The sequence below is a fragment of the Schistocerca gregaria genome, chromosome 7 (assembly GCF_023897955.1).
Source record: "Schistocerca gregaria isolate iqSchGreg1 chromosome 7, iqSchGreg1.2, whole genome shotgun sequence".
Classification (NCBI taxonomy): Eukaryota; Metazoa; Arthropoda; class Insecta; order Orthoptera; family Acrididae; genus Schistocerca; species Schistocerca gregaria.
The window spans coordinates 404,848,910-404,872,928 of NC_064926.1; the positions used below are offsets into that span (position 1 = coordinate 404,848,910).

The window sequence follows — 24,019 nt, forward strand, 5'->3', positions numbered from 1 at the left end:
AAGTAGCCGTCGCCCCATATGAAGTGGCGGTTCACCAGCCTCTGCACAGAGGCTCGGTTTGGGGCTAGTTCGGAATGCCCCAGTGGCCAACCTAAGCCCTTCATGGTGCACAACGTCCAACATCTTTAAGTAAGAAGGTCTCGCAGACCCATACACAGTGCACCCATAATCGAGCCGAGATCGCACAAACGCCCTGTAAAACTGCAGCAGACAAGTCCTGTCAGCTCCCCATGTACTGTGGCTAAGACATTTTAAAATACTTAAAGCCTTAAGTGACCGCCGTTTCAGGTCTTTAAGATGAGGTAACCACGTGAGCTTCGAGTCAAAAATGAGCCCCAGAAACCTCACCGTGTCTTTAAAAGTAAGAATAGTGTGCCTCATCCGCAACTCAGGAAAGGTTAAAATCGAACGAGAACGGTTAAAAACAACACATACAGACTTCTCGGTGGAAAACTTAAAACCACTCTTCCGTGCCCACTCATCCAAACGCATAATCGTAAGTTGCAACTGACGAGTTGTCGTTGCAAGGCTTGAAGAAGAGCAAAACAAAGAGAAATCATCCACAAACAAAGAACACTGGACAGGACTTTTCACTATGGACGTAATGCTATTAATAGCGATGGCAAAGAGAGTCACACTTAAAACGCTAACCTGAGGGACACCGTTCTCCTGCTCAAATCGATCAGACAGTGATCAAGGGATCACCAATTTGGTATTAGCGGGCAACGTGGAGGGAAAAAATCGTAGACGGAGACCAAGAGATGAATACACTAAACAGGTTCAGAAGGATGTAGGTTGCAGTAGGTACTGGGAGATGATGAACCCTGCACAGGATAGAGTAGCATGGAGAGCTGCAGCAAACCAGTCTCAGGACTCAAGACAACAACAACATTATATTACCTGTTCGATAGCAAGTAAGAGTCACATATTGTATTTTACATCTCTCTTTGTTTTAGCAACACTTGCCCCCAGCTTCTAGTTGTAGTAGAGTGACTATACACGTGAGGTTGTCATTGGAGATACACAAATGTGTTTCATTTCGCGGTTTTTCAGAATTCCACTAACTTTGCATCTTCAGAGGGGTCCCTTCACTACAATGGAAGCACTTCGTTGTGGCCTCGTCCAGAAGTGAGATATATAGCGCTGTAATGGTGATATATTAGCACTGAAAGACGTGAGTCAAAACAAGGCCCCCGGAGTAGACAACATTCCACTGGAACTACTGACGGCCTTGGGAGAGCCAGTCCTGACAAAACTCTACCATCTTGTGAGCAAGATGTATGAAACAGGTGAAATACCCTCAGACTTCAAGAAGAATATAATAATTCCAATCCCAAAGAAAGCAGGTGTTGATAGATGTGAAAATTACCGAACTATCAGTTTAATAAGTCACCGTTGCAAAATACTAACGCGAATTCTTTACAGACGAATGGAAAAACTAGTAGAAGCCGACCTCGGGGAAGATCAGTTTGGATTCCGTAGAAATGTTGGAAAACGCGAGGCAATACTGACTCTACGACTTATCTTAGAAGCTAGATAAAGAAAGGGCAAAACTACGATTCTAGCATTTGTAGACTTAGAGAAAGCTTTTGACAATGTTGACTGGAATACTCTCTTTCAAATTCTGAAGGTGGCAGCGGTAAAATACAGGGAGCGAAAGGTTATTTACAGAAACCAGATGGCAGTTATAAGAGTCGAGGCACATGACAGGGAAGCAGTGGTTGGGAAGGGAGTGAGACAGGGATGTAGTCTCTCCCCGATGGTATTCAATCTGTATATTGAGCAAGCAGTCAAGGAAAGAAAAGAAAAATTCGGAGTACGTATTAAAATGCATTGAGAAGGAATGAAAACTTTGAGGTTCGCCGATGACATTGTAATTCTGTCAGAGACAGCAAAGGACTTGGAAGGCCAGTTGAACGGAATGGATAGTGTCTTGAAAGGAGGATATAAGATGAGAATCAACAAAAGCAAAACGAGGATAATGGAATGTAGTCGAATTAAGTCGAGTGATGCTGAGGGAATTAGATTAGGAAATGAGACACTTAAAGTAGTAAAGGAGTTTTGCTATTTGGGGAGCAAAATAACTGATGATTGGCGAAGTAGAGAGGATATAAAATGTAGACTGGCAATGGCAAGGAAATCGTTTCTGACGAAGAGAAATTTGTTAACATCGAGTATAGATTTGAGTGTCAGGAAGTCATTTCTGAAAGTATTTGTATGGAGTGTAGCCATGTATGGAAGTAAACCATGGACGATAAATAGTTTGGACAAGAAGAGAATAGAAGCTTTCGAAATGTGGTACTACAGGAGAATGCTGAAGATTAGATGGGTAGATCACATAACTAATGAGGAAGTATTGAATAGGACTGGGGAGAAGAGAAGTTTGTGGCACAACTTGACTAGAAGAAGGGACCGGTTGGTAGGACATGTTCTGAGGCATCAAGGGATCACCAATTTAGTATTGGAGGGAGGCGTGGAGGGTAAAAATCGTAGAGGGAGACCAAGAGATGAATACACTAAGCAGATTCAGAAGGATGTAGGTAGCAGTAGGTACTAGGAGATGAAGAAGCTTGCACAGGATAGAGTAGAATGGAGAGCTGCATCAAACCAGTCTCAGGACTGAAGACCACAACAGCATCAACAACAACAACATGGTGATATTTGCAGAAAATAGTCCTGAAACAGGACAGGAAAATGTCGTGGCGAGAGGAAAGACTGAATAAAAAGAGGAAGACAACCACATACCTTACTTTGTGTTCGCACATCTTAATCTCGCCCAGCCAGTCTATTGTTTTCAACCACGAAAACCCCATTCGTGGAGCTGCTCCAGGATGAGACGCCACCAAGTAGTATCGTAGGCCTTCTCGACGTCGAAAAATGCACCTAGAAGGTGATGACGGCGTAGGAAAGCTTGTTGTATAGCCGCCTCCAGGAGGGCAAGGTTATCTAAGGTGGAACGAAACCTCCTGAACCCACACTGAAAGCGACTAAGGAGTTGCCGGGATTCTAACATCCAGACAAGGTGGCGGTTGACCATCCGCTCCAAGGTCTTCCCCATGCAACTAGTGAGGGCAACACTGCGGTAGCTACTTGGGCTCGTGCGGTCTTTCCCAGGTTTTAAAAAAGGGATTAAAACTGCCTCACGCCACGCGTCAGGAAAGTGACCCGAAGCCCAAATGGCATTAACAAGTGCGAGGCGGATTTCTTTGTTGCGCATTGTGAGGTGCTATAGCATTCTGTCATGGATCTTGTCGTGACCAGGGGATGTGTCACGAGCTCCAGACAATGCAGAATCCAGCTCCCACATAGAAAATGGGCAGTTGTAAACTTCATGACAGGTGGACTGGAAGTCCAGACTACATCTCTCAGCAACGGCTCTATGGCGCTGGAAACCTGGATCCTGACTGGTTGTTGCAGTAACTGTGGCAAAATACGCTGCCATAGTCTGGGCAATGTCTCGCGGATCTGTGTGGAGAGTGCCGTTATTCATTACAGCAACTATGGGGCACCTCCCTCCTCTGCCAGAAAGTCTCCTGATGGTTTCCCACACGATGGAACTTTTGGTGGAACGGTTAATGGTGTTCAGGAACTTTTGCCGCGACCTCTTCTTGCTCTCACGAATAATACGGCGACATCTTGCCCTCGCCACCCGAAAGGCTGCAAGATTCTCAGCAGTCGGCCGACACTTGAACCGACGCAGAGCCGCACGCTGGTCCTGATTGCAGAGCGGCATTCGCCACTCCACCAAGGCACAGGTGGCCTCTTCCGGTGGTCTGTGGACTGTGGAACGGATGCTGCAGCAGCGTGGTGGACCGTTTTGGTAATATGATCCACCCACACCTCAACATTCGCACAGTGTACGAATTGGACCAACTGGCTATAAAGTGTCCAGTTAGCTCCACTGAGCACCCATCGTAGTGGTGTACTTTCGGGGGGCACGCCATCTGGCAGGTGAATCCAGATTGGGAAATGATCACTGCCGTGCAAGTCAGCAACCACTTCCCAGTGAGCACTGGCAGCAAGAGCAGGAGAGCAGAGTGAGATATCAATGGCAGAGAACGACCCAGTCGCCGTGCAGAAATGAGTACTCTGTTCTCATTTTGAGCAAGTAGGCACAGGATGACAGAAGAAGCCTCTCAATTGCTCTACCCCTGGGGCAGGTAATTGCAGAGCCCCAAAGCACATTGTGGGCATTAAAATCACCACAAATAATGAATGGCTGGGAGAACTGTGTAAGAAGGTCGGTGAGGGCCGCTTCATCAAGTGCATCATGTGGGGGCAAGTAAAGCGAACATACAGTCAATGGATGACGCACGTGCACAGACACAGCAAGGGAGAGAGGCGATGAGTGGTAGTCCGTCCTGACAAAAATACCTACGCCTCCTCTAGCTCTCTCTCCACGCAGGTCGTCCTTTTTGTGGAGTGTATAGCCTCGTATCTCAGGGGAGTATGATGGATGGAAATACGTCTCCTGGAGACAGAGACACAGTGGTCTACCCTGAGAGAGTAGACGAAGTTCCTCCACATGTGTCCTGAACCCTTGCAAGTTCCACTGAAGTATGGAAGCCATCTATGTTGGGGGTATCACCTTCATCCTGTCTCTCCGACGGGGCGGGGAGACCGCAGCAGGTGGAGGGGCAGGCGTGGGACGAGATGATTGCCCCACACATACGTCGAATTCCATCAACTCAGGAGAAGAGTCAGATGAAGCCTCACGTAAAACAAGATCCGCATGGTCAGATGGTTTGCCACGGGATTTGACCCGCTGTTGCTGCTGTACAGGAACTTTCTGTGGTTTGGTGGGCATTGAGGGAGCTGATGTAGGAGTGGTAATTGGCGCACTGGGCTTGGGAACAGCCTCAGCTGCTGGAGGCACCAGGGGCTGGCCCAAGTTCGCCACTGTTCCTTTGTCTGCCGTTCGAGTAGGGGCTAATGGCTCTGAAACACTGGCTGCGTTGCAAGTGCACTGACAGCAGCAGGTGTTAGTGCCAACACTCACCACCTCGGTCTGTGTTGAGGCATCGACTTTTGGACTAGGCTTCTGAACCAGGGATGCAAAAGATGTAGCAAATGTGGGAGGTTGCATCGACTTATAGATCTTCTTGGCCTCACCATAGGGGATAAGCTTGTTGTTTTTATTTCCTGGACTTTGCATTCCTCTAAAAATATTCGGCAGTCCCTACTCCAAACAGGGTGGTCCCCAGAGCAATTGATACATTTGGCCGGAGACGAGCAACCAACTCCTTCACCAGCAGCCTTACCACAGTTTCCACATGTCCTTTCGCCTTTACATCCCAAGGTGGTATGCCCAAAACGCTTGCATTTAAAACAGTGCATTGGGGTCGGGAAATAAGGCCTCACAGTAAGGCGAAGGAAGCCAGCTTTAACATGTTCAGAAAGTTTTGTGCTACTGAAGGTCAGAATAAAGGAGTCGGATTTGACAAGATTGCCATCAACCCTCTTCATGATGTGGTGGACATCAACGATACCTTCCAGAGCCCACTCACGTTGCAGTTCGTCCTTGGGAATGTCAACTAGATCCCGGCATGTCACAACACCTTTGTTGTAGTTCAAGGTGCTGTGCAGTTCAGTGTCTATAGCATACTCCCCAAGGCATTTAGGAGCTTGCAGGTTTGTTGCTTGCTGGGAAGTGGAAGTTTCCATTAGCAAGGTCCCATTACGTAAGTGCTTCACCGATTTTAAGTAGCCACAGATATCCTCCAATCCCTTTTGTATACAGAAGCGCGAAACCTTCTCGAAACTACCCTCCTTCCGTTTCACAATGAGAAACACATTCGGATTACCAGAATGCATTCTGTTACCTAAGACTGGACTTGTCAAAGAAGTGTCGGAGTCAGGGGGACTGACTGCACGAGCCCTCTTAAGAGGCTGGGTGTTAGAACCTTCCAGCGGCCCACTTTTTCCGCTGGGAGGAAGAAAAGAGGATTTTGAAGGATCCATCTCGGTCCCACGAGCAGCTAGGGAACTAGAAGTCCACCTAGACAGAGCCCCGCGTGCCTAGGAAAGCCTTATACAACTGAGGTGCGGCAGGTTCCCCAGAGGTTGCCCGCTAACGACTGTTCCTCCTCAACAGCCATGCATCTCATCAGCGCACAGCACACCTTAAGATTGAGGGGTTGTTTATAGAGGTTTATTCCATCCTCACGAGCTGGGCGGCCAAGCCAAGATCCCCACTCCCTGAGACACACAACATTCCACCGCCACGCCGCACGGTGGTCGTTGAAGTATGCCCAGAGCTTACGGTGACAGGGGACTGGCGGCGCTTACCAGTCCCCAGCTCAGAAACCCCGGGGTCGCCAAGCCTGTGCTCAGCAAATGAATGCTGAGCCCCTGGGGGCCCCGGGACAGAGGGAGGCGCACCGGTTCTGTATCGAATGCGCATGGCAGATTAACAACAAGGGCCGGGTGAGCCGCCCAGCCTGTATACTGTTTTTTAGGCGGTTTCCCACGTCCAACTGGATACTTACCGGCCCATGCCCACACCCCACTTCTGATAACTATCAGGTAACCACTTCTGAAACGTTCTCACACTTCAATGCGAAATAAAACTAAACGCAAACGAATAGGGAACACGAATTCTGTCCCAGGCGGAAATGGTGGCACAGGAATGGCATCCGACCACGCTTTACCACTGACATCACCACATCCGAAATAACGCACCCATCCCGCAGAGATGGGATGGGAAAGGTTAGGAAAGAGAAACAGCTCCATGATTCTTCACTGGTTTTCCACAAACATTTGGACACGGACAGAAGTCCTATATCTTTTCCCTCCGTAACACCTCCTCAAACATTTTTCAACTCTTCGATCACTCCTACACAGAGACACAGACACTTCTTGTACTTTCATCTCGATACCGATACTTTTGTGTTCAAGACTTTTCAATTGATGTCTTCTAGTGTCATTACTTTACAGCAGGTATTGTGTCGAATGATCCTAAAAATAATTCCTGAGCCTTTTAATACACTCTATGACAAAGATAACGACGTACCACAAAAGAGTTACCCGAGTTGGACGGAAATCGTTAGATGCGGTGTACTTACAAAGACTAACAAATGATTACTATTTCTGAAAACATGAATGATTTATTCAAGAGAAAGAGCTTTGCAAATTGAGCAAGTCAGTAATGCGCTGGTCCATCTCTGGCCCATATGTAACCGGTTATTCGGCTTGGTATTGATTGACATAGTTGTTGGATGCCATTCTGAGAGATATCATGCTAAGTTCTGTCCAAATGGCGCTTTAGATCGTCAAAAACCCGAGATGGTTGGAGTTCTCAACTGGGGACAGATCTGGCGACCTTGCTGGTCGAGGTAGGGATGGCAAACGCCAAGGCAGGCAGTAGAAACTCTCTGTGTGGCGACTAGCATTATCTTGCTGACATGAAAGCTCATGATGGCTTGCTGTGGAGGGCAACAAAACGGGACGCAGAATATATCGGCGTATCATTGAGCTGTAAATGTGTCAGGGATGTTAGCCAAAGTGGTCCTGCTATGAAAAGAAATGGTGCGCCTGACTGTCACACATGGTTGTCAGGCCTAATGGGAGATGGATGGGGAATAGTCATGTTGGTATCTCACCGTTGTCCGTGACGCCTCCAGACACGTCTTGGGCCAGGAATCTTAACGATAGCAGTAGAATTGTCTTCAGTGACGAGCACGGCTTCGAACTGGGACCCAGCGACCGGCGAAGGCTAGTTTGGAGACGCACCAGATAGCAGTAAGATACCAAGCTCACTATCGCCCGCCATACGTCCTGACAATCAGGAGTGGTGGTCTCGGGTGCCATTTCGTTTCATAAGATGACCCCTTTGGTTATTATCCGAGCCACGCTTACAGCACAGTTGTACGTCTACAATATTCTACGCCCCATCTTGTTGCCTTTCATGTCAAGCCATCCTGAGCTTACATTTCAGCAAGACAATGCCAGAAATGCCCACCTACACATGGGGAGAGTTTCTACTGCTTCGTCTTTGTGTTAACCAAACCCTACCTTGGGCAGCAAGGTCGCCAGATCTCTCCCTTGCTGATATCGTTTGGGACATTATGGACAGGGCGCTTCAGCCATCTCGAGATTCTGAATAGCTAACGCACAATTTGGGACATAATTCAGCACAATATCCCTCAGGAGTGACCCAAGAATTCTATCAATGAAGGCCAATACAAATAACTCTTTGCATAAGGGTCAGTGATGGACCAACGTGTTACTTACGTGCTCTATTCGTGATGCTCTTCCTCTTGAATACATCAACCAAGTTTTCAGAAATTGTTACATTTGTTTCAGTACATTTTTACATCATATCTACCTATTTCCGTCACACATTCGGATAATTCCTTCGCGGTGCGTCGCTTTTTTTATCTTAGATTGTATTGTTGTTGTTGTTGTTGTTGTGGTCTTCAGTCCTGAGACTGGTTTGATGCAGCTCTCTATGCTACTCTATACTGTGCAAGCTTCTTCATCTTCCAGTACTTAATGCAGCCTACATCCTTCTGAATCTGTTTAGTGTATTCATCTCTTGGTCTCCCTCTACGATTTTTACCCTCCACGCTGCACTCCAGTACTCAATTGGTGATTCCTTGATGCCTCAGAACACGTCTTACCAACCGATCCCTTCTTCTAGTCAAGTTGTGCCACGCACTCCTCCCCAATTCTATTCAATATCTCCTGATTAGTTATGTAATCTACCCATCTAATCTTCTGCATTATTTTGTAGCACCACATTTCTAAAGCTTCTATTCTCTTCTTGTCCAAACTACTTATCGTCCATGTTTCACTTCCATACATGACTACACTCCATACAAATACTTTCAGAAACGACTTCCTGACACTTAAATCTATAATCGCTATTAGCAATTTTCTCTTCTTCAGAAACGCTTTCCTTGCTATTGCCAGTCTACATTTTATATCCTCTCTACTTCGACCATTATCATTTATTTTGCTCACCTAATAGCAAAACTCCTTTACTGAAGTGCTATAAATTTGGGAGTTATGCCAACAACGGGCACATTGTAGAATACTTTCGAAAAACTGGAAAAGCATTTGCTTGTGTCCTCGTCTACAGCTGCTAAAATATCCATCTGTTTGGAATGAATTTGTTATCTAGAGAGCAGTCCTGAAGAACACCTCAATGAGCAAGTCTTGTTTCATACTTTTTAAAGCTGTGCACAGGAGAATTTTTGAAATTAGTTTTTGCCCATTTTAATTACTTTTGGATGCTATTAAGCTATTCTGTAATTTCATATATCAAGATCCAGATTTTCAAACATATAATCTGCAATGAAAACAAAAACAATGCTTGAACTAACTCTTGTATTATTCTATTGAAGACTTGTGAACATCGATTATCTCACCCTATTAGAGATAGATTTTAAAAACAGAAATGGAGAGGTTGGAGTGAACTGCGAGTAACTGAGATAATCTTATTATCAAAGATAACTATCGATACATCAATTTTTCTCTCGATATTTTTATTAGAACGATATTTGTCGTGCAATGATACTCATAAGTATTGATGCTTTTTGTTCAGTATCGGGTCCCTATTCGTACACACTGCTATATGGCAAAAAGGTAACACAGCATCCACGTTTAGATTGTCGCAGCAGCAAGAAAAACTGTCGTGCAGCAGCAAGCAAAACTGACGTGAGAAAATTCTGAAAATGGGACCATGGCCGAATCAACATTAATAGTGCACTGCTCGAGGATGGTATGTCCAGCCTACACACATATTATGGGGAAAGTCACGGTAATTTTGTAGTGTCCACAACGAAAAGTCACATCCAGGAGACAATAACTGAAAATTAAGTAAAGTAAAGACAGAGTTGCGCATGGCGGCAGCTGCCACAAAGGGCCTTATGATCAGGTCAAGGAGCACGATAAAGAAGTCTGTGAAACAGGTTATGGTACAGAATTAATGAGGGAAGGCTCTTGGACTATAGATGGAGGAATAAGGTAACTGAATTAATGAAATAATCCTTAGACTATAAAGGTGATGGAACCAATGTGACGAGGTTTTTAGGTGTGATGTGACAGAGTTAATGAAGCATGGGCTTTAGACAATAAAGGAGTAAGAAATGAGACAGAGTGTGGCACCTGCCAGAGAGAGAAAGAGAAAGAGAGAGAGACAGAGGGTTCGTGGTGGGGAATTCACTATGTCATGACAAGCCAATGAAGAGCTTGGAAGTAGTTCGGGATCATGTAGGAAGAGGCTTCGTGCGACATTATGTCATGTCACGGGTAAATGGGGACGAAGGGGAAAAGTGTCCAGAAACAGTAGAGGTCAGAAAAGTAGTAAGTAATGAGTTACAGAGTGAGACACTCGAAGCAGTAGCGAAAGAAAGCAGCCGCAGTTATGGGCTAGAGCCTCTGGATAGATTTTAAATAGCTGCAGGGAGAGCTGCGTGTATTTCATTAAGCAGACAGTGCGACATTTCATTTAGTATTGCGGTGTTGCATCTTTCGATTGGCACACCTCTCTTCAGTTCGGCAGAATCGTCGTGTCGGCGTTATTTGTTCGTGGTATGATGGACGTCCACAGGTCCATTGAATGTCTGCACAAAACGAGGCCGTCTAACGATCTACCGTCGTAAACCTTTAAATATAAATGTGAATGACAGAAGAGAGGCACTAGTATTCTCAGAATCTGTTATGCATTCGCATAAGTGACTGGTGCTGCAAATTTGCTGTGAAGCGATCTTACAACACCAGGCAGAAAGAATTAAAAGATTTAGTTAACAATGAAAGACAAAAAATTTCGAAGATCGGCAGACGTGCTCCTTTGTTCCGAACATCAAGGAGAACTTCGTGCTAAGTTACCAGGCATGCAGCACGTGAAGAATATTAAAATTTCTTTAGTCGCACACATTATTCCACTGTCAGTTGCAGCAATTTTCGACGAAAATGAACGAACAATATGGGGACTTCATATATTTCTGCAAAGTACGTTTGTTAAGTCAAGGGGCAAGTCTGGAACGATTTTTCAATTTAAAGCTAGCGATGTAGAGTTTATAAAGGAAAAGGGAGTGCAGGAACGAAAATTAGAACATCCATAATGGATTGCAGACGTCCCATTTTAAACGGACTTGACGGCACACTGCCCAGTAAGACAATGTAAGGTGAAAAAAAACTTCTTTCTCGTTTGATGGGAACGCATTTAAAAGGAAAATCACGTTATAGAAGGGCCACAATCTGACAAACACATTCCAGTTCCCTATTCTCACGGCCATTAACGAAAAGGCAAGGTATGAAGATTTAATTGTGCCCTTGAAAGAATTACAAGGATAGTTTCCTACGCGTTTTGAGGACTCTTTCAATCTTACATTTGTTTTCTAGCTGTTTTGGAATCCGTCTGCCGTTTTAATTGAAAGCGCTGCTATGCATATGCAAATGTAACCGACTGACCTGCAAGGCAATTCTCATTTCAATGGCAAATCCCTTTACGTTAAAACTGTCCATAACGTCAAGTAGAGTCCCCATTTCGATCGACATATTTGTGTGAAAGACCTTTTTCGATTATGAAACTAAATAAGTCACGATTACACGGCAAACTGAGTGCGAAAATGTGTGAAAGTGTCGGCATCTCTAGGTATGTCAACAGTTTGTACCAGATAAAAATTATATTATGTCTTCAGCGCGACAAAGGAATTAAATAATACCGAAAATTTGTTTTGTATGTCATCAATGAGGTTCAGAAATGTTAAATCAAGTTGTCTGCAGCGCCAAATCACCGTTTCCCTCCTCCTCCACCCCCCCCCCCCCAAAGCTCTCAGACGATGAGTTGTGGCGGTGGGCGGTGGGGGAAGTGTGCAACGAGACTCAGTGCTATCACACTTGTGCCAGGGCACAGCTCTGGTGCCGAAATCTTGTGGCCCTGCAGCAGGACTTGGTTATTAGTGTGGAGGTACCTTCGCTAGGGTAGTCATTTCTACAATTGAATTTCTAAACAAAATTTAAAAGTTAGCTGCATTTTATGAGATGATGATTATTCTCGTCGTCATGCTTGGATACCACGACCCACCCAAGAAAATTTAAGTCAGACAAGCAAGTCTCTCTCTCACTTCAGTCAGCCAGTTGGATTCCCTTTAGTACCAACCCATGCCACATATTGCCATGCAACATTTTTTTTTAATTTGCCATCAGAACTGCTTTATTAGTGTCAGAGTGTTTAAACAATCTCCAGTGTTAATTTCTTTGTAAGCAGTAAAGGACACAAAGGAAAAATTCGGAGTAGGAATTAAAATCCACGGAGAAGAAATTAAAACTTCGAGGTTCACCGATGACATTGTAATCTGTCAGAGACAGCAAAGGACTTGGAAGAGCAGTTGAACGCAATGGACAGTGTCCTAAAAGGAGGATATAAGATGAACATCAACAAAAGCAAAACGAGGATAATGGAATCTAGTCGAATTAAGTCGGGTGATGCTGAGAGAATTAGAGTAGGAAATGAGACACTTAAAGTAGTAAAGCAATTTTGCTATTTGGGGAGCAAAATAACTGACGATGGTCGAAGTAGAAAGGATATAAAATACAGACTGGCAATGGCAAGGAAATCGTTTCTGAAGAAGAGAAATTTGTTAACATCGAGTATAGATTTAAGTGTCAGGAAGTCGTTTCTGGAAGTATTTGTATGGAGTGTAGCCATGTATGGAAGTGAAACATGGACGATAAATAGTTTGGACAAGAAGAGAATAGAAGTTTTCGAAATGTGGTGCTACAGAAGAATGCTGAAGATTAGATGGGTAGATCACACAACTAATGAGGAGGTATTGAATAGAATTGGGGAGAGGAGAAATTTGTGGCACAACTTGACAAGAAGAAGGGATCGGTTGGTAGGACATGTTCTGAGGCATCAAGGGATCAAAAATTTAGCATTGGACTGCAGCGTGGAGAGGAAAAATCGTAGAGGGAGACCAAGAGTTTCTTACACTAAGCAGATTCAGAAATATGTAGGTTGCAGTAAGAGCTGGGAGATTAAGACGCTTGCACAGGATAGAGTATTATGGAGAACTGCATCAAACCAGTCTCAGGACTGAAGACCACAACAACAACAATTTCTTCGTGTACAACATGGCACCTGGGTAATGTGGGCTGGCATCACGGTGCCATCCACATCAGAACCTAGGGGCTGGCTGAGGTTGGCCCCAGTGTATAAAATAAAACAAATTTTTTGTGGCTGATATTAGCTTAAACAAGTGATGCAGAGACTTCCTTGTGTCAGCAAGAGCTCATAGATCAGGTCTCGTGTCAGTCTAGTAGCAAGGGACTACAATGAAAAGTAATGTCAGTGGTGGCTCCCATCAATTGTTAACAAATATCATTAAGAATATTGTTTATGGCAGTATAGTTGGGGGCCAGTCAATAGGGCTGTCGGATAGGTGTGCTGGAAGTAATGAAATGAGCCTCCCACAAATGCAGAACGGTACTGATAACTAATATTGTACACCATATTAAGTGTAACACAGTGAACTGTGATGCAAAAAACTACAGCAATCGTTAAATGTCATCCCTTAAAAGTTAAACTGCTTTCTCTTTACTGCAAACGAAATAGCTAAGGATTTTCTGCAAATATCACCATGTTGTTGTTGTTGATGCTGTTGTGGTCTTCAGTCCTGAGACTGGTTTTATGCAGCTCTCCATGCTACTCTATCCTGTGCAAGCTTCTTCATCTCCTAGTACCTACTGCAGCCTACATCCTTCTGAATCTGCTTAGTGTATTCATCTCTTGGTCTCCCTCTACGATTTTTACCCTCCACGCCTCCCTCCAATACTAAATTGGTGATCTCTTGTTACCTCAGAACATGTCCTACCAACCGGTCCCTTCTTCTAGTCAAGTTGTGCCACAAACTTCTCTTCTCCCCAATCCTATTCAATACTTCCTCATTAGTTATGTGATCCACCCATCTAATCTTCAGCATTCTTCTGTAGCACCACATTTCGAAAGCTTCTATTCTCTTCTTGTCCAAACTATTTATCGTCCACGTTTCACTTCCATACATGGCTACACTCCACACAAATACTTTCAGAAATGACTTCCTGACACTCAAATCTATACTCGATGTTAACAAATTTCTCTTCGTAAGAAACGATTTCCTTGCAATTGCCAGTCTACATTTTATATCCTCTCTACTTCTACCATCATCAGTTATTTTGCTCCCCAAATAGCAAAACTCCTTTACTACTTTAAGTGTCTCATTTCCTAATCTAATTCCCTCAGCATCACTCGACTTAATTCGACTACATTCCATTATCCTGGTTTTGCTTTTGTTGATGTTCATCTTATATCCTCCTTTCAAGACACTATCCATTCTGTTCAACTGGCCTTCCAAGTCCTTTGCTGTCTCTGACAGAATTACGATGTCATCGGCGAACCTCAAAGTTTTCATTCCTTCTCAATGGATTTTAATACGTACTGCGAATTTTTCTTTTGTTTCCTTCACTGCTTGCTCAATATACAGATTGAATACCATCGGGGAGAGACTACAGCCCTGTCTCACTACCTTCCCAACCACTGCTTCCCTGTCATGTCCCTCGACTCTTATAACTGCCATCTGGTTTCTGTACAAATTGTAAATAGCCTTTCGCTCCCTGTATTTTACCCCTGCCACCTTCAGAATTTGAAAGAGAGTATTCCAGTCAACATTGTCAAAAGCTTTCTCTAAGTCTACAAATGCTAGAAACGTAGTTTTGCCCTTTCTTTATCTAGCTTCTAAGATAAGTCGTAGAGCCAGTATTGCCTCGCGTTTTCCAACATTTCTACGGAATCCAAACTGATCTTCCCCGAGGTCGGCTTCTACTAGTTTTTCCATTCGTCTGTAAAGAATTTGCGTTACTGTTTTGCAGCGGTGACTTATTAAACTGATTGTTCGGTAATTTTCACATCTGTCAACACCTGCTTTCTTTGGGATTGGAATTATTACATTCTTCTTGAAGTATGAGGGTATTTCGCCTGTTTCATACATCTTGCTCACAAGATGGTAGAGTTTTGTCAGGACTGGCTCTCCCAAGGCCGTCAGAAGTTCCAGTGGAATGTTGTCTACTCCGGGGGCCTTGTTTTGACTCAGGTCTTTCAGTGCTAATATATCACCATTACAGCGCTATATATCTCACTTCTGGACGAGACCACAACGAAGTGCTTCCATTGCAGTGAAGGGACACCTCTGAAGATGCAAGGTTAGTGGAATTCTAAAAATCCGTGAAATGAAACACATTTGTGTATCTCCAATGACAACCTCACGTGTATAGTCACTCTACTACAACTAGAACCTGGATGCAAGTGTTGCTAACACAAAGAGAGATATAAAATACAATATGTGACTCTTCCTTCCTGTCTAACAGGTAATATAATGTTGTTGTTGTCTTGAGTCCTGAGACTGGTTTGATGCAGCTCTCCATGCTACTCTATTCTGTGCAGGCTTCATCATCTCCCAGTACCTACTGCAACCTACATCCTTCTGAACCTGTTTAGTGTATTCATCTCTTGGTCTCCCTCTACGATTTTTTCCCTCCAAGTTGCCCTCCAATACTAAATTGGTGATCCCTTGATGCCTCAGAACATGTCCTACCAACGGGTCCCTTCTTCTTGTCAAACTCCTCCCCAATTCTATTCAATACCTCCTCATTAGTTATGTGATCTACCCATCTAATCTTCAGCATTCTTCTGTAGCACCACATTTCAAAAGCTTCTATTCTCTTCTTGTCCAAACTATTTATCGTCCATGTTTCACTTCCATACAAATACTTTCAGAAACGACTTCCTGACACTTAGATCTATACTCGATGTTAACAAATTTCTCTTCTTGAGAAACGCTTTCCTTGCCATTGCCAGTCTACATTTTATATCCTCTCTACTTCGACCATCATCAGTTATTTTGCTTCCCAAATAGCAAAACTCCTTACTACTTTAAGCGTCTCATTTCCTAATCTAATCCCCTTAGCATCACCTGACTTAATTTGACTACATTCCATTATCCTCGTTCTGCTTTTGTTGATGTTCATCTTATGTCCTATCAAGACACACAAAATCTAAACTCTGTTAGTGTCTGTAATGGCACAGTAGTTAGCCATGTCATGGCTAATACCCTGTAGCGAAATCGAATAAGATGCCACTATCAGTAGTGAGAAGGGCCACTTAGTCAGTAGACTAACGTTGCTAGTGATCGTGGCCACATATAAATGCTGCGATGAATCTGGTGGCACAGCTCTTGGATTGAGCTATGTAGCAAGAATGCGAATCGTAAACGATGTTTCCTTGTGAAATCCTATGGCTGGTGGAATTCGGTGTAGGATGGCAACAGACAGTTTGTGGTGAATTAGTGGCACGTTACGTTTGCCCTTGTACCACGCAGACTGTTGAGAAAATTTCGCCCTGAGGTCACGGTACGTGGGGTTTTACTTTTATTGGTTATTTCATTTGTAATAAGCTCGGTTGTGTTTTTCTACGTAACTTACAAAATAAGAAATTTATTTAGACAGGTAAACATAAGAACGTTACCCTTTCTGTGAAACTGTGAACATAATTTATTTAATTATTTTCCAGAGGCCGGCCGCGGTGGTCTCGCGGTTCTAGGCGCGCAGTCCGAAACCGTGCGACTGCTACGGTCGCAGGTTCGAATCCTGCCTCGGGCATGGATGTGTGTGATGTCCTTAGGTTAGTTAGGTTTAAGTAGTTCTAAGTTCTAGGGGACTGGTGACCACAGCAGTTGAGTCCCATAGTGCTCAGAGCCATTTTTGAACCATATTTTCCAGAGACTTAGAGCAACGGGTTCTAATATTTTTAACTGAACATTATTTTCTCTATCATGTATTTAAACCAAATGTGTACATCATCATCATCATTTAAGACTGATTATGCCTTTCAGCGTTCAGTCTGGAGCATAGCCCCCTTATAAAATTCCTCTATGATCCCCTATTCAGTGCTAACCTTGGTGCCTCTTATGATGTTAAGCCTATTACTTCAAAATCATTCTTAACCGAATCGAGGTATCTTCTCCTTGGTCTACCTCGACTCCTCCTACCCTCTACTGCTGAACCCATAAGTCTCTTGGGTAACCTTGCTTTCCCATGCGTGTACCATGACCTCACCATCTAAGCCTGTTCGCCCTGACTGCTACATCCATAGAGTTCATTCCCAGTTTTCCTTTGATTTCCTCATTGTGGACACCCTCCTGCTATTGTTCCCATCTACTAGTACCTGCAATCATCCTAGCTACTTTCATATCTATAACCTCAACCTTATTGATAAGGTACCTTGAATCCACCCATCTTTCGCTCCCATACGACAAAGTTGGTCGAAAGATTGAACGGTGCACAGATAACTTAGTCTTGGTACTGACTTCCTTCTTGCAGAAGAGAGTAGATCGTAGCTGAGCGCTCACTGCATTAGCTTTGCTACACCTCGCATCCAGTTCTTTCACTATGTTGCCATCCTGTGAGAATATGCATCCTAAGTACTTGAAACCGTCCACTTGTTCTAACTTTGTTCCTCCTATTTGGCACTCAATCCGTTTATATTTCTTTCCCACTGACATTACTTTCGTTTTGGAGATTCTAATCTTCATACCATAGTCCTTACATTTCTGATCTAGCTCTGGAATATTACTTTGCAAACTTTCAATCGAATCTGCCATCACAACTAAGTCATCCGCATATGCAAGACTGCATATTTTGTGTTCACATATCTTAATCTCACCAGCCAGTCTATTGTTTTCAACATATGATCCATAAATAATATGAACAACAGTGGAGACAGGTTGCAGCCTTGTCTTACCCCTGAAACTACTCTGAACAATGAACTCAATTTACCGTCAACTCTTAACTGCTGACTGACTATCCATGTAAAGACCTTTAATTGCTTGCAAAAGTTTGCCTCCTATTCCATATTCTCGTAGAACAGACAACAACTTCCTCCTAGGAACCAGGTCATATGCCTTTTCCAGATCTATGAAGCATAGATATGTGTACAAACCAGTTCAAATCAAATTCCTATAAATTTTGGTTAGGGAGTTAGAAACATTCAATGTTTGTGGAGTGAAAGCATCATTCTGTAGATGGGTGGCTATGTTCAGGTGGATGTCCTGCTGAAGGAATGTTCAATTAGTTAAGGTGTTCAAATTACTGCCCAATTTTCTGAATGGATAACTTAATGTGCACTCTAAACGACCTGTGAACGAGTTGTAATCTTCCTCAACGCCTAGGGTGTGAATTCGGTGACAAAAACCCAATTCCTTTAATACCTTGACAAAAAGAAATTTGTTAGTGTTAACTTGGGCAAATGTGTGGAGTGCTTCTTTAATCCATTGTTCGATTCTTGCACAACACATGCAGAATGGTCTAGGTCACCAATGTGCTGCATCCATATTTAGCCGCTACTGTCTAGACCAGAGCTGGCCGCAGCGAGCCAAGCTGCAAGAGAGCCCAAAATGCAGATCGCATGCGGAGTGATGTTTGTCTTTGTTTGGTAATTCATGGAAGTACCCAGTACAGCGCCACTTTTTATTTAGTACTTCAGTACGGCATTTTTCGGTTGGCACGTCTCCCTGCAGTTGAGCAGAATCGTGGTGTCAGCACTGTTTACTCTGCGCTGTTTGATGGACGTTCACAGATCCAGTGGTTGTCTGTTCAAGAAGTGGCAGTCTAGCAATCTGTTGTCACAAGCTTTAAAAAATGAATGGGAATAACAAAAGATAGAGATGAGAATTCTCAATATCTATTATGCAGTCACATAATCGATGTGTACTGCAAATCTGCTATTAAACAACATTCCCTGCAAAAATAATTTAAAGACAGATGAAAATGAAGGGTGAAAAAAATTACAATAATCGACACACGGGATTCATGTGAGTTTAAAGGGCAATATGTGATGTATATTTCCAACAGGATAATGCTCGCCCACACATTGTCCTTGAAACTCAACGTGATGCAAGACATGCAGGAACTTCGCTGGCAAGTACAATTTCTTCTGGACTTCTATCGAGTACGTGAGGACTGTGATTGGATGATAAGTGACTCATGCGAATCATAGCCCAACAACTGTTACATAACTTCGTCATCAAGTCGATTAGGCATGACATAACGCATCCCAGCACAGTATGCACCGTCTGTACGATCAACTGTATGCCACAATCAGCGCTTGCATTGCGCTCATGGAGGCTACACCACGTACAAAAAAAAAAAAAAAAAAAAAAAAAAAAATGTAAATGAATGTATGACATCGTTGGCCAAGAGGCCCCATGCGGGGAAGTTCGGCCGCCAAGTGCAAGTCGTATTCCAGTCGACGCCACTTTGGGCGACTTGCGCGCTAGGACCACATACAAATATGGATGACCACATACAAATGTGGGCGTTACAGCTTGGCCGATACCTGGTACCTCAGAACCGCTTTTGTTGTTGATCTGTAGACGTAATCATGTCATGTACTGCATATGCACTGTTCTAGCAATAAATCTTGAGTGAACTGCAGCATCTAAAAGGGTACACTAATTTTTTTCTGGCATTGTAAATGCAGCGCTTTTGCAGTTTCTCGCATTTCCCCTTCTCACGCTCATACAGAATGGTGTGGCGGTGGGTAAGTGCACAGCCATGCTGAGAGCTACGGCACGCAAGCTAGGGCACTGCTCATGAGCCGAATTCTTGGCTGCCCCTGGTCTAGACCAACAAGGAGAGCAACTAAACTGTCAACGATAGAAGCTCTATACATCTAACCTCTCCAAATAGCTATGGATAATCGTGGGCCAACGATTTCATCTCGTTTCACATCTTCTCACAGTCAACATAAATTACCCACCTCAGTAGTTCTGTGTATCAGTAATGTATATTACGACAGTTTACTGCACCATAATTTTTGAACGTGAATTCACGAGAGAAGATAATATACTTTGTAATATGTCCAGAGTGAAATCATTCACTGCCCATTCGCAGAAAGTAACTCTCCCACTGAAATAATCTCGACGCAGCTCTTGTGCCAGTAACAGGTTGTATGGGTGGAAGTTGTGCCATGCCCTATTTAACACACAGATGTAACGCTGACACCAGTGACTGTAGCGGCTTTTCATAATACAGTATAACATGCAGAATATGGTGTACTGCAGCTAAAACGGCTACTTCCATATTCTCGCTTCTTGCTGGTCTTCATTTATTACCACCGCAATTTTTGAAACTATTTGCTTCTCGAAGTTGTTGTTCAGCACATAAGAACTTAATAGTGAAGTTTGTCGATCCGGATATTTTACGCCATAAGATATAGCTGCTTCATTGGCATTGTGTGGCATTTGTCGAGCATGAGCAACATGCCAACGTATTAGATGTGAACAACACGTTTATTCCATATCAATATCCATGGCAAACCAAACTCGTTTATGCATTCATACCCTGCCTTGCATACAGCAGTGTAAGAACACGTTCTACAATGTAACCGAACATGGCTTGTAACAGCGCATCAAGGAAGCTTGTCATTCCATCGCACAAGCAATTTAACATCTTATCCAGAGGTCATTTAGAAGGCACTCTGAGTTGTGCATTCAGAAAAATTGGCACTAGTTGAACAACTCACTTGAATGAACATTCCTGCATCAAACTAAATATTCTTTTCACTTATGAGTTCGTAAGGTAGAAAGAAAAATACTTTCTAAAACATTCTGTTTATATATCACAATTTTTTTTTAAAAAAAAAGGTGGAAATTTAATATTGTGAATGTATACAACCATATCACAGCTTTAATGATGCATGTTTGACTATTCTGTCCATGTCTTTGTTATACATTGATTGTAGCTTTTCTGAATCTTATTCAGTGTATTGCGTACATTTGTCTTTACCAGTTATTAATTTTCCTCCAAAACTAAAAGGCAATAATAGCAAGTTCTGCGATGTAAAACTTGAAAATATAAATAACAAGAACGAACCGTATTTTTCACACTTGGTGATCATACCTTGTAGGACGTGTTCGTACGTTTCTGGCGGAGATAAGTAGTAGCACAGGCCAGCTACTGGGCTGGACCGGGTGGGCTCTACTTCTTCCCAGACTCCCAGAATGTCGACAAAAAGGCTTCCGCCAAACTTGGAAGCGAGCATTTGCGATATGAAATAGACGTTGGACACCAGCGCCGACTGCAGCATGATTGGCATGTTGGACGTGTAGAACAGTTTAATGGGGTACGTGCTATATTGTCCGCGGAAGCGAGCCGATTTAATTGGTAGATTAACACGGAAGCCCTGCAAAGAGAAAAGAAAAAAGTTTTCATTTACAACCAAAAAGCAAGCAAGAAAAACAACACAATTTTCGTGTGCCACTATCAGTGGTAAAAGGTTTGACACACAATGTACGTCTCTAAATTTGAAATCAGACCACTCTTCATCTCATGCCTAACTCTGTTTACTGGTACATTATTCCTAAGATGAAGATGGAGAATCTCTGAGTAAGTTCCACTGTACATACAAGTTTACTACTGGGACGTGAACCAATGTTTCCCATTTTACTGTTTATGAAGCCTTCCTTCAAATAAACCGACATACATAAGTCTGCTTGTGGAACTTCGATCAAGGTTTCGCATTTGAATGTCTATGGTGCCTTCCCACAGACATTTTTGGTTAGGTGAAAGGAAAGTTTAACAAATATAAGAAAATTTCTTTGATAACCCAGGAGACGATATCATCAACTGTCTTTTCACTTGCAAATCTCTAACACATAAATCGTGCTATATAACTGTGCAGCGTTAATATGAAAAGTACAGGAAATATATTGGTTGCCAGCCGTAATACAATCATGAGTTCGGAATTCCCTATAATTTCATTCCGTCCTTTAACCTTTTTTAAAAAATTAATTTTCAATTTTTTTTCAAAAAATTGACCTTTATTATCATAGTAAGTAACGAATACAAGACGAAAATGACAAAAAGTAAAAAAAAATTTGTTTGTTTCAAAGTGGTGATTTTACTTTGGAACCAATGGGACATTCGGTTTCGAACCATATATCTTCTCATGAGATGTTTGAAAGTAATTTCATGTTTTTCCTAGACACAATCCCACACCTCGAAACTTCCGTGAACTCACAATGCCTAAAACAAATTATAGTCCTAAGTAATAAGCAAAAATGGATCTAAAATTTAATAAATTTATATCAAAAGTACGTACTGCTCCAGATGTTTCAAGTGAAAACCTCTCATAACAGCAGTACAAAATCAAGTTTACGTTTTCATAACTTTATATGTGACTCTCAATGAATTCCTCAATATTGTAATTATATAAAAAAAAAGCCTCTCACGATCTCCAATAATCACGTAGTACATTCTCCGCGCCGACTGTAGCCGTGGATGCTGTGACTTCGACAATGCACTACATTCATACAAGTACCTCAGTGTAGCACTAGAAGTCTCTGGCTTCCAATAGCGTCGGTGATTTCATGCGAAAGACGCTGGTACTTAAAAAATTTATGGAATGGCGGTTTCAAGCAGAAACCACTGGAAATCAAAGGATAAAAACCCACCATTGGCAACAATTCCCTTGTAATGGCGATAATATTTTTCTCACTTCTTATCACGATTAAACATACCTCACATCCATTGTAGCATGAACTTGTCTATTTTGATTTTTCAGTTTCATCATCTTCGCTTAGTTCTCACAAATACTGTGATTTCCTCACCAATACTTTAATTTTCATTTCACTGATTCCTACCAAAAGTAATCTTAACATACTTCAGCCTCCTTCTGACTTTTCGATTTCCTTACCTGCTTCCAATACCATCCAAATGTAAAATATTTAACCATATTCCTTCCCCCTATTGAGATTCGGCTTCACAACAGTCCTTAGATACACGAACGAAGACTAAATTCTGTCAGGAATGATTTCAAAGCCGTGAAAATTACGAAATAATTTTAAAAGAATATACTCGGTCCAGTCACATTAACGTGACCAACGATCATGTTCAACGTCAGTGAGCAACAACCACTCACAGATGGCAGGTGGCAGCACTAGATCTTGAGGATACATAAAGCCTGTCGGTAGGGGGAGGGGAAGATAACGGAAAATATGGAGTCGTTGTCGTAATGCAAAAACGGAGCGATTTACCTGACGTCCTAAAGGGCATGCTCTTGGCTTTCAGGTCAAGGGTGAAAGCATTTCTGAGATGCAAAGACTGTAAACTGTTCGCTTGCTGCCATGGTTGAATCATACCATGCACAGCAAAATGTCGCTATACGAAACTGGTGCCAAGGCAACTGTGCTGCACCACGGCCATAGATGACAGGGATGAAAGATGGTTGTGGAGACGTGTATGGATGAACAGATGTGCAACTGTTGAGCAACTGACCACCCAGATGAACCATGGGAATGCCAACAACAGTGCCTCCTGAACGACCGTTCACTGAATGATACTGCGTAAGGGCCTCTGCAGCAACGCCTGGGTCATGCACCCATGCTAAGTGCTATCCATCGGCGACGAAGGCTTGAATTTGCAAGCCAATATCACAACTGGACGTCCACTGAGTGGCGCATAAAACAGTTACAGCAAATCCAGACACAGTAAATAATTTAAAATCATTTAGCTGCCCCTGTAGAGTTATTCACCGGAAACTTGTAAAATATAAATTCTACTAAGTTTTTTTTTATGGATCCAGAAGGGTCTGAGACGGGTCCAACATACAAAACACGTAACCAATAAACTGAACACTACCAGTCACTGCATAAAAATTCTTTAAAGCCACATCAAAGAAAACAATAAAAAATGTCAACTTTACTGAAGCAAAATCTCTATAATACGGTGTTATCTACTGGAGAAACTCGAGCACTAGCAAAAGCTGTTTCGCAGCTCTAAAGACAGCTGCCATTCCAGGCACTTCCCAGAAGCTCATGCAATTCTTTATTCAAAAAAAACTCCATGCCCTTCCACTGCACTGTGTATAAATTTCATTAGGGAAATCTTAGATGATAATAACCAGCTGGTAGTTAAAACCCAGGGAATTACACAGCACATGACGAAACCAGGATATACTTTTCTAATATTCTAATATAAC

At 42.9% G+C, this 24,019-nt stretch overlaps 1 protein-coding gene across 2 annotated transcripts in view; it reads right to left on the reverse strand.

Annotated features, from left to right (window-relative positions):
• The window catches only part of LOC126281484 (protein transport protein Sec61 subunit alpha-like 1), a 57,608-nt gene that overhangs the window by 14,721 nt on the left and 18,868 nt on the right, over positions 1-24,019 (reverse strand). For both annotated transcript variants that reach the window (XM_049980480.1, XM_049980481.1), the window contains one exon: positions 20,941-21,223. In XM_049980480.1, the coding sequence (XP_049836437.1) occupies positions 20,941-21,223 (283 nt within the window). The remainder of the gene's footprint in view (positions 1-20,940; positions 21,224-24,019) is intronic.